Source organism: Carlito syrichta, unplaced genomic scaffold, assembly GCF_000164805.1.
Source record: "Carlito syrichta isolate Samal-C Ts95f unplaced genomic scaffold, Tarsius_syrichta-2.0.1 Scaffold309736, whole genome shotgun sequence".
NCBI lineage: Eukaryota > Metazoa > Chordata > Mammalia > Primates > Tarsiidae > Carlito > Carlito syrichta.
In genome coordinates, this window is record NW_007253832.1 from 182,267 (window position 1) to 192,927 (window position 10,661).

The window sequence follows — 10,661 nt, forward strand, 5'->3', positions numbered from 1 at the left end:
ACTCAAAAAAAAAAAAAAAAAATTGTGAGCACTCCCCCACCTAGAGCTGGGCTCTTAGGTAAAATATCCACTATTCTTGACCTACCCAATCCAATAGCTCTATTAATTGCCTTCTAGAGAGAGATGGACCTAACCATCCCTTGGTAGCTTAAGACCCAAGGGGAGCTGGGCTTCAAGAAGGAATAAGATGGAATAAATAGAGGGTGGTACAGCATGGTTGGAGTGATGCTCAGTCTTTCCTCCTCACCGCTACCACCTCTGTAGGAAAAGTGGGCTCTGTGTGCCCCGCGAATGGATCTATCACCTGACTGAAGGGAGCACAGATCTCAAAACTGAAGGTTGGTTCTCCCCAGCCCTCACCCTCTTCAAATCCCCTGAACTTGTTTTTGCATCTCTGTTCTCACACTTCTCACTGGCACCGACAGGCCACCCTGACATGAAGACTGAGCTCTTCTCCAGCTCATGCCCAAGTGGAATCATGCTGAAAGAGACTGGCCACGGTTACCAGCGCTTTCTCCTCTACAGTGAGTGGTGATGCAAGGCAGGAAGGGTTGGGGAAAATAACAGAGGGCAGTTAAGCTCCTAATTCTGGGCCCTATGATATCATCCAGAGGGTAGGTGCTTCCAAGGGCCTTTTATGGGCCTGGCCCCATTATTCTTCCAGATCGCTCACCATACCCTCCCAAGAAGTGTGTGGAGGAATTCCGGTCCCTGACTTCCTGCTTGGACTACAAAGCCTTCTTACTAACTCCCAGGAGTCAAGGTGAGGGGTTAAACTCTTACAGACGAGGATTAGGATTCACTAAGTCCTCTAGGGGTGCTGAATGAAAGAGGCTCATGTGATGGTACCAGAGGGAATGGCCAAAGGCTGACATCATCAGATGTTGACACTTCATTTGTCATAGGGCACCAAAGGGAAGTGGCTAAGAGCTGTGATGTCGGCCGGGCGAGGTGGCTCACGCCTATAATCCCAGCACTTTGGGAGGCCGAGGTGAGAGGATTGCCTGAGCCCACGGGCTCGAGACCAGCCTGGGCAACTTGGCAAGACCTCATCTCTACAAGAAAATCAAAAAATTAGCCAGGCATGGTGGTGCATGCCTGTAGTTTCTGCTACTTGGAAGGCTGAGGCGGAAGGATCCAGGATGGGTTCTGAACTACTCAAGAGAGGTTTCTGAACTTGCAGTGGATAAAGGGGGCTGAGGGTCTATGGAGGAAAAAAGGTCTCAGTCTCCTTGTTTCTCTCCCTGTACTTCCTTTCTGTCCTCTGCTTTATTCCCTTCTCCCATCACAGAGGCCTGTGAGCTGTCCAGTAACTGACCTGTAACTTCATATACACCACCCAGATGGGTACAGTGGGAGCTCAGTTTTTGGTAGGAGAGAAACTGGAGGACCCCCCCCCCACTCCTTTTCAAGAATAATAAAGATGATTTTTCAATCCCCATTTCATTGTGGAGTTTGTCTCCAGGCGTCAATCTCACACCCCCCTTCCCATTTTAACACTCCCTCTGGGCCCTCTACCGCCTAAATCCCCAGCTGAACAGCGTCAGGAAGCACATTGAATAGCAGTAACTCTCGCTTTACAGTGGTATATTTCAGATTTGGTGTGACAGTTATTTATTGCTGAGTGAGCAAACCCCTAACCCCCAAGTGGAAACCACAGGCTCTGGTGCTTCCCCCACACTGCCTGTCTGAGCTGCTAGCCCTTCTGAACCAGCCCTCCTGCCAATACTGCCTGTACCATCCCCACTCCTGGCTCCTATGGGCACCAGATCCTCCCTGCAGGCTCCCTGTCACCTGTGGGCCCCCATCCAGGCCCTCTAATCCACTTGCTTAGCAGCCCCACTCTTCCTAACTGGCTTAGTTCCCAAGAACCAAGAGACCCCTTGGGTCTCCTAACCACCCTCTTGCACAGAGGTCTATCCTGCCTCTGGTCTCCTCCACCCCTGGGGAGTTTTGAAAGGCAGAGAGGACCATTTGGTCTTTATTCTCCACCACCACACCTTTTTTTTTTTTTTTTTTTGATTTTAAAAAGTGGAAGTTGGAAAAAAAAACTGGAGGGGGAGGAAATGTAAAAGCAAAAAGTAATAACAGCTGGTGACTCCAAGGGCGATGTCCCATCATCCATAAATATAGACACCCTAAATAGCTCTGTTCTCTCCTGTGTATAAAGGGGAAGCCCTGCGCCCTCATATTTTGGGGTTTCTTCCCCATCCCTGAGGTCCCTATGCTTACAATTGGCCATGCCCCCTACTGTCCTCCTAAAGGCCATACTGTCTTCACCCTTTGCCCCCACCCCACCCCATGGTCACAGCTCCTTTCCTGTGTCTCCCCTCTGATCCTCAGCCTCCCTCTCCAACCCCTCGCTCTCCCAGTCAGGGGCTTCCTCATCCCCACTGGGCTCCCGGAGGCTGACAGCCAGCACCAGGGCCTGTAGGATGCCAAAGAGGCAGGCAAAGTGCAGGGGGTGGGCGGTAAGTAGGCTCAGCACTGCATGGAGCCCATGCAGGGCAGCCAGGAAAGACAGGAGCCCATGTAGCCAGAGGCCCAGTGGTCCACGCAGGCCCAACGCATCCAAGGCTGCACGCAGTGGCCGTGAGCACAGTGCCAGGAGGGCCGAGGCCAACAGCTCCAGCAAGTGTAGGGTTAGATTGGTAGAGATCTGCAGACACTCCTCTGGGCCCCCCAAGTACCGTGGGGGAGCTCCTGATTCTCCCCGCAGCCAACCCAGCAGCTTCTGACGCCGACCAGGTTTCTCCACTGGTGCTTCAGGCCCAGGGGCACTCAATCCCTCTTCAGAGGACACCCCGGGTCTCCTGGTGCCACCTGAATCCACATGATCATATCCAAGTTTAGGAATGGCTCCTCCAGCCTCCAGTCTCCCAGACTCCTGAGTGTTAGACACAGCCTTGTCCCACTTCAGGGAATCCATCCTTTTGCCCCCCAGTTGTTCAACTTGGGGCTTCCTGCTTGGTTCTGAAGCAGCTCCAGAGCCCCTCAGTGCCCCTGAGTCCTTGGTCTTGGGAGACCCCACATCTCCCATGGTTTCTGGGGCACTATCCCAGTCACTCCCTGAATTCTCGGGGGAGCTGTCGACCCATCTGGGTTCTGGGGCAGGTGGATCAGGCTTCATTGGTTTCCGACGGCCCCAGGGGCGAGGTAGCCAGCCACCAAGCCGTCGCAGGAACATGGCTGGGTGTGTATTGAGCTCCCAAATTCTGGGGCTACTTCCTGGCACCGCTTAGACTGTCAGGATCTTCTCAGAAGCCAGAGTCCTTTCAGGCTCAGAACAGGTATCTGCTTGGTGACGCCGTCCTACTCTGAACTCAGAAGTGGCTCCCCGCTTCCCTGAATGGTCATGCAGCCTCAAGGGTGGCAAGTAGCTTGTTTCCTTTTCAGTTTGGGAGTAAAGAAGGGAAGCACACCCAAATTCATTCACCACCGCCACCTTCCCACAAGATTTCAAAAGTCTCAGAATCTGGCAGGGCTGGGGTCACCCTCACAGTGTCCTGTCTGTGTTTCCGGATTTCCTTCCCAGCAGGCAGCACCCCAAGTTTCACTCACCAAGGCCACGCCCCAAGGTGCCCCAGAAACTGGGGAGGCGATGCTCCATCCAAGAAGGAAGGCAGAAAGGTGGCCCGGGTCCTAGGTATTCCTGGATCTGGATCTTAGGAGTCTTAAACTGCTGCCCTAAAGGAGCTCAAGGAATAGGAATTCTCTTTGTTGGGAGGTGGAACAGAGGTGTCCAGCAAACTCCAGCCAAGAACGTTCGTCCCTTGATTTAAGAAGCTATGATTTCTACAAAGTGGCCCTACCGGCCCGCGAGCACGCAGCAGAGACGCGGCCTCCGCAAGGTCAGAACTGAGAGGTCCTCGGAGATTTCAGCCGCGAGGCAAAGCGCGGGCCTACCTGGGGACCCACCCGTCCGGCGATATGCGCAGGGGCCCCTCCCGGGCCCAGCGTTGGGGCCGCGGCCTGGCGGAGCCGCCGGGAGCCGCGGAGCCCGGAAGCAGCTGCACCGGGACTGGAGGGACTGTCGGGGGCGGAGCCGCAGCTCGCGGGGCGGACCTTGCGGATTGCCCGCCCCCCTACCCCCACTCTGTCGGGGAGCGCACGACCGCGGGGCGCCAGCCGAGATCAGCGAGGGCCAGACCCTGAATATAAGCCCAGCTCTACGTTGTCCTCGCCCAGAGGTCCTCCGAGCCTCTAGTGCCCCTCTAAACTAGACCACCTCTGCTCTTGGGTTCTTCTCCATAACCCCCATCACGCTCCCATTTTGCATCCAAGACTTCATGAAAGGCTTGAAGGAAAAGAGGGGAGTCTTGGGATTCGAGCAGCCCTTCCCTGCATATTTCACTTCCTGGATTTAGCAACAGTGAGTTCTTCAGGTGGCAAGCCCTGGTATGAGTCAGAAGTGGGAGCGGGGTATGGGGGGGTGGGAAAGTTTGTGAAAGAGAAGTGTAGACAACTAGATGAAATGAAGAACCTTGACTTCAGATTTGGTAGGCCAGAGTTTCAGTCCCAGCTCCACTGTGTATAGGCTGAATAATCTTAGGCCATCCTACCACACTGATCTCTTCCGGCAAGACCCTACCCATTCCCATCATCTCTGGGGGCCTTCCCCTATCACTCTGCATTATAATACCTGATCACATGGCTGTGTCCCCTTCCAGCTGCATGCTCCTTGAGGGTTGGGAATCCTTTTTTAAAATTTAATTTTATTTTTATTTTAGAGTCATAGAGTCTCACTCTGTCATCCAGGCTGGAGTGCAGGCAGTCTCAACCTGCTGGGCTCAGGTGATCTTTCCGCCTCAGCCTTCCAAGTAGCTGGAACTTCAGGTACATGTCACCATGCTTGGCTACTTTTCTTATGGTAGAGATGAGGTCTCGCCAAGTTGCCCAGGTTGATCTTGAACCCGTGGGCTCAGGCAATCCTCTCACTTCGGCCTCCCAGAGTACTGGAATTATAAGTGTGAGTCACAGGAATTCTTTTATTCTTATTCTTGGCACATAGTATATGAACTTATGTTTGTTAAATCAGTAACTTGAGTTGGCTGGAGAAGTCAGGGGACTCTAACTGGGGAAGGTGAGGCTTGCATGGAGCTCACAGGGGTTGAAAGAGTTTAAGTGGCACACTCCTACCAGAGGCTAGGACCTGAAAGTGAAGCCAGACTGGCAGAGTGGTGCACCTATCATGCCACCTGGAGAGGCTGCCCCTTCTGGCTCCAGTGACACTTGCATGTGGTACCCAGACTTCTGTTTGGCTTTCTCAAAACAGCTTCCAAAAAAGTGAACCACAAAAGAGAAAGAAGTTTATTTCAGCTCCTCTCCACCAAAGACATAAGCCCCCTGATCAAAACCTGAGAGTCCACACCTGGGCAGCGCCCAGGAAGTAGAAGTCATAGTGCCCAGGTCAGAGGTCCAAGTTCAGATTTCAGCAGCATACCAGTCAGACTTCATCAAAGTCAGAAGTCAAGGTTCATGTACATCCTCAGATTTTGCTCCCAGGCTCTGTCCTTCTCCTCCCGCCTTCTCTCCTTCCTCCGGCTCAGTGTGGCCACCCGAGGTGCTCTGTCCTTCCCAGCCACAGCCCGAGTATCTCGAGCTAGGAAATGTGTGACTCGGGGCTGGGGTGCTGATCTGTAGCCTAATCCTTCCTGGTCTCTCTTGAGGACAGTGGGGATGGGGTTAGCACGGCCCTCGCCCCGGGGTCCCAGCCCCATTCCTGGCTCCCAGCCCCCTTTCAGCAGCAGCTTGAAGCCTGGGCTAGAGGTGGGTACCCCAAGGGGAATGCTGGGGGGCAAGGGACCCTGGGACAGTGACAGCAGATGAGCAGTGGATGTGCAGTGGTTGGAATCTTGGAAGTGGGTGTCACAGGTTTCACAGTACTGGAAGGAGGGAGTGGGAGACCTGCGAAGAAAGAAGAAAAAGGGTTAAGGGCAAAGGAAGGGAAAGGGGAAGAATAGAGGCCTCAGAGGGGGCTGGCAAAGTGGGACAGAATCCTTCCAGCTTTTCTTTTCTTGGGGGGGTTAGGAGTCTTACTCTGTCACCCAGCCTGGAGTGGCACGCTCACAGCCATCGCAGCCGCAACTTACTGGGCTCAGGTGATCCTTCCACCTCAGCCTTCCAAGTAGCTGGAACCACAGTGTGCCACCACAGCCGGCTATTGTTTTATTTTTAGGAGAGACGAGGTCTTGCCAAGTTGCTCTGGGTTCAGGCAGTCCTCTCACCTCCACCTTTCAAAGTGCTGGGATTACAGGCGTGAGCCACTGCACCCGGCCCGGCTTTTCTTCTAAGGAACAAATTGCCTTCCTCTCCTCTTAACACGAGGGACACAGAGGGGAACAGTTGAGAGAATAGATGGTAACCAGGCCTTACAAGCTCTTGGGCAAGGAAGAAATACTAGTAATAATGACTACAGCTAACACTCATATAGTGCATACTATGTGGCAAGCACTGTTCTAGCATTTTACATATATTAACCCATTGAATCCTAACAACAACCCTACGAGAAAAGTGCTCTTAGTAGCCTCAGTTTTAACATGTGAAAACTAGGACATGTAGACATTAAATTGCTTGCCCAAGTAAGAAGCATCAGAATTTAAACCCAGGGAGCTCATGTTCATAACCACTTGACTACACTGCCTTACCAACCTACACTGGAGGATGAGGAGAGAACCCTTTAGTTTGTTCTGGGGCCTCTGGTGTGGAGTAGATAGGAAGGGCTGAACATACTGAAAGATGAGTATGAGCTAAGGTTTCTCCTCACCGGTTCTCTGGGCTCCTCGTCTCTCCATGGCTCTCCCTGACCATGCGGGCCACCTCAGGGAAGCCAGCTTCTTCGGCAAGCTGAGCAGCATCTCTGCCACCCAGTTCACAGACCCCCACCCAGGCAGCCCCACGGCCCAGGAGATAGCTCACAGCTGCCTCCTGGCCTGCTCGGGCGGCACACATCAGGGGGGTCCACCAAAAGGCATCCCGAGCATTGATATTTCCCCCAGCCCCTCCTGCTTCATGGGGCTCCAATAGCCTTCGAAGTTCTGCCAGGTTCCCCTCCTGGGCTGCCCTCAGTATCCACTGGGTGATCTTGTCCTCAGTCTCAGGGAATCTCCCTTGTCCATGTCTTCCTGATGCTCCTGTTGCCACTGCTCCTGCTGCAGCCTCCCTCATCATTCTTCTTTTCGTTCTCTTTCTTTCCCTGGCAGGTTCAGGATGAGATCTCTGGTGTTCGGGGGCACTGCTCTCATCCCCAATAAGGGCCTCATAGAAAGCTCGGATTGCAGGTCCATCCAGGGTGGGCTCTGGTTCCTCAGGCTGTGACTGCCGTTCCCCATCTTTCCAGAGGTCGCTGGGGTCCGCGGCTGGGGTGAAGGTGATGAGGGAGGGTCTGGACATGACTTTTGGGAGAACTGAGATAAGACTAGGGAAGAAGAAAATGAGACAAACAAGCCAAGCCCTTGGTGGCCCCTGCAGTGACCAGAGCCACCTCGAGGACCTGCTGAGATGAAAAAAAGGAGAGTCAAAAACATCATTTCGCCCCTAAAGTGACCCTGCAGGGCCTAAGGTCATGTGTAAAAACACGAAACCTTACACTAACCGACCTTGCCCTATAGTAAGGGTTACTAAAGAAACCAACATGAGACAGTAGTCCAGGGGGCCTGCGTTCTGCCTCCACCCCATCAACTATAAATACCAGCCTCTCTCTGAAACGACTCTCCCATCCCATAAGACATACCATTAAGAAAAATCAGCCTTTAAATCTTCCTCGATCCCATTTCAGGGTTTTTCTCTTCTCAGCAGACGTGACACTTCTCTGGAAGATTTCGGGGACAGGCTCTCGTTTGCGTTGTCTTGTAGCTTCCGTACCGCAAAATGGCGCTATTCTAATCAAAAGGGTTGACACAAATAGTCGCACGGCACGAGGACGCATGCGTAGGAACAATAGCAACAACAACAAAACCCGACAGCCTACGCCACTTGAGCCGCAGGCGCGCGCACAGCGCCGGGTTCGGTTTTCCCCCCAGGAACCTTTCTGATCGTGTACGCGCAGAGCACCGCGTGCCAGACAGCGCGAGCAACCGGGAGGATCTGTCGGTTGGGGTCCTGCTTTTACATAACGCCCCCACAATGCCCCTCGCCTGCCTCAGCGTGGCCACTGCTCCAAGCTCATTTTCTGGAGCTGGGGAACCACTTTCTGGGTTAAGAAAGGCCCTGAGGAGGCGGAGGGAAACCTGGGGAACGCCGAGAAGCTGTGAAATACAATAACGTCACGCGGCCCCTCACCAGTACTGTAACCAGGGTTCGAAGGTCACACTTAAAGCCTAAGAGGAAATGGAGAAGTGCAAGGGGACGAGCAGCAGAATGGCTGGTGCCACCTCAGGTTAGCGCACTGGGACGTTCCGGTTCTCACCCCGCGCAACTCAGCCCAGCACACCCAACGAAGTCCCCCGCACGGATCCCAGCCGCACCTCCTCCCTCAGGAGGCTGGAGCCCGGGGTGAAACACGAGCCGGATCGGGGATCTCCTGCGGCGGGACGGATTCGGACTACAGTCCCGACGGGCGAAAAGGACCCAGCGAACTGGCCGGGAATGGGACCAGCCGGTGGGCAGCAGGGTTTCCCTAGAACTAAAAGAACGATGTGAGGAGATAGGCTTAGCTCTCTCCTTTCCCCGCCCTTTCTCGGCCCCACACTCCAGTGAGCACACGCCTTTATTTCCCAAGCTCCAAGGCCCCAAACCCCGTAATTGGCTTCCGCTTCCGCTGGCGCCCGCTGCGCCCCGCCCCCAAGCGTCTTCTTCCGGGGCCTCGCGACACCAGGATCGTGCGCGGGTGATCCTGGGATTCGTAGTTATCTTTTCCCGGCTTTCATCAGTTTCTCTCCCTATCGGGGACTTCATGTCCCAGCGTCCACCGCGCCACCCGACCCTTGGCGCTTGCGTGTTGCCCTCTTCCCCCACCCTCTTCAGTTTCCACTCCCCCCGCCCCACTTCGCCTGCCGCGGTTGGGTCCGCGGCCTGCGCTGAAGCGGTAGCCGCCGTTTCCTGGAAGTAGCGACTCCCCTCCCCTACCCCAGTCCTGATCCCCGTCCAGCCGGTGAGTCTAGGTAGTCGTCTCGCCGAAGCCCTTGTCGTTGGGCGCGGCACATGGGGTCTCCTCGTTCTGATATGGGGGCGGGGGAGAAAGCGACTCTGTCCGGCACCGACAGAGGGAGAGGTGGCCCTGAGTGGCAGAGGCGGGATGTGGGGACTTACGTGAAAGAGACCTGACGACCACCTCCAGGCCGTGAGAAAAGAAGACGCCCAGCTCTTGCTTGAGAATGATAAACTTTGACGTGCTTGGGAAAGGAGTTGGGAACTTGTAGACACCTGCAGTGGTACGAAGCCTGAGCCGAGGGCTCCGCTGCTTGTTCACACGGAGCGTAGAGGGCTTGGCCTTCGCGAGCTCCAGGGATGAGGGTAGGACTGGTAGCGTGAACACCAGGAAGACTTCTCACAAGTGTTGGGACACCAAATAATTTTTGACTTCAGAAAAAAGCTGAGGTGTAAGTAAGAGGAGCTGGGAAGGGATGCTTTGGTGTCTGGGTCTTTTAAGAAAGGGTGGCCCCAAATTTCTCCATGATTGGAGGGCTGAGTGAGGGAGGAGGTAGGATACCAGAGGCAGGGAGGGAGCTTTACTTATACTCTTCTTTTTCCAGCTGACGTGAAGATGAGCAGCTCAGAGGAGGTGTCCTGGATTTCCTGGTTCTGTGGGCTCCGTGGCAATGAATTCTTCTGTGAAGTGAGTTTTCAACTTCCTTACTTGCCAACTCCACAAATTCTCCAGCCAGACACTCCCTGCATATTCAGCTTCTACACATTTCTCTTACATGCTACTTGAAAACTCCTTCCTGTCAAGGAAGGGTCCCCTCAGTAACCCTCTACTAACCTGTGGTGAAGTGGCGAGACCAGGACCCAAGTCCCAACCCTGTTGGTTATTGAACTAACCAATCTGTGTCTTTTCTTTATTACTAGAGGTACTGGTAGTAACTGTTTCAAGTGGCTGTTAAGGAAATTGAGATATCACATATTACATATTAAGATGTTTTGTAACATGCAAAGCTGTGTGTTAACGTAAGGGATTCTAACTGCATTCAGAAACAAAGATGGTCAACTCCCACCTTCCTCAGAAAGCCAACTGTTCCCACAGAGAGGACAAAACTGGTTCCTGGCCGGGTTCGGTGGCTCAGTCTGTAATCCCAGCACCTTGGGAGGCTGAGGCGAGAGGATTGCCTGAGCCCGTGGGTTCGAGACCCATCCAGACAACTTGGCAAGACCTCGTCTCTACAAGGTGTGGTAGCGCACGCCTGTAGTTCCAACTACTTGGAAGGCTGAGGTGGAAGGATAGCCGGGGCCCAGCAGGTTGAGGCTGCGGTGGCCAGGAGCGGCTACTACCCTCCAGTCTGGGTGACAGAGTGAGACTCCAACTCAAAAAAAAAACTGGTTCCTACGTGTGGAGGGCATGAGTATAGATAGGGATCTTGAAAAGAACATCTTTCTGAAGAAGAGATTGCCATACCTGATTATCCTTAAAAAGAAAAGTCAGATCGGGCTCTGTGGTTCAGCCCGTAATCCCAGCACTTTGGGAAGCCGAGGTGAGTGGATTGCCTGAGCCCGCAGGTTCAAGA

The 10,661-nt window shown here is 53.9% G+C and overlaps 4 protein-coding genes across 7 annotated transcripts in view; 2 read left to right on the forward strand and 2 right to left on the reverse strand.

Moving 5' to 3' along the window:
- APOM (apolipoprotein M) overlaps window positions 1-1,438 on the forward strand; it is a 2,658-nt gene extending 1,220 nt beyond the window's left edge. The window contains exons 3-6 of the mRNA XM_008067696.2: window positions 265-338; window positions 426-524; window positions 665-763; window positions 1,292-1,438. Coding sequence (XP_008065887.1) covers window positions 265-338; window positions 426-524; window positions 665-763; window positions 1,292-1,317 — 298 coding nt within the window. The 3' untranslated portion in view covers window positions 1,318-1,438. The remainder of the gene's footprint in view (window positions 1-264; window positions 339-425; window positions 525-664; window positions 764-1,291) is intronic.
- Window positions 1,439-1,566: 128 nt separating this feature from the next.
- Window positions 1,567-4,011, reverse strand: CUNH6orf47 (chromosome unknown C6orf47 homolog). The gene has a single exon (XM_008067697.1). The coding sequence runs from the start codon at window positions 3,185-3,187 to the stop codon at window positions 2,306-2,308; it is 882 nt and encodes a 293-aa protein (XP_008065888.1). The 5' UTR covers window positions 3,188-4,011; the 3' UTR covers window positions 1,567-2,305.
- Window positions 4,012-5,287: 1,276 nt separating this feature from the next.
- On the reverse strand, window positions 5,288-7,489 carry GPANK1 (G-patch domain and ankyrin repeats 1). Its single transcript, XM_008067698.2, has 2 exons — window positions 6,767-7,489; window positions 5,288-5,907 (listed from the first exon to the last, which is right to left on the reverse strand). Exons 1-2 carry the CDS (start codon window positions 7,390-7,392, stop codon window positions 5,463-5,465), a joined length of 1,071 nt encoding a protein of 356 aa, XP_008065889.1. The 5' UTR covers window positions 7,393-7,489; the 3' UTR covers window positions 5,288-5,462.
- A 605-nt stretch (window positions 7,490-8,094) lies between these two features.
- Window positions 8,095-10,661, forward strand: part of CSNK2B (casein kinase 2 beta) — a 7,157-nt gene continuing 4,590 nt past the window's right edge. The window contains exons 1-2 of one of the 4 annotated variants that reach the window (XM_021717440.1): window positions 8,095-8,377; window positions 9,693-9,775. In XM_021717440.1, the coding sequence (XP_021573115.1) occupies window positions 8,329-8,377; window positions 9,693-9,775 (132 nt within the window). In that variant the 5' untranslated portion in view covers window positions 8,095-8,328. Of the gene's footprint in view, window positions 8,378-8,766; window positions 9,092-9,173; window positions 9,281-9,692; window positions 9,776-10,661 lie in introns of those variants that run through there. The other 3 variants (XM_008067699.1, XM_021717441.1, XM_021717442.1) reach the window with 3 other exon arrangements.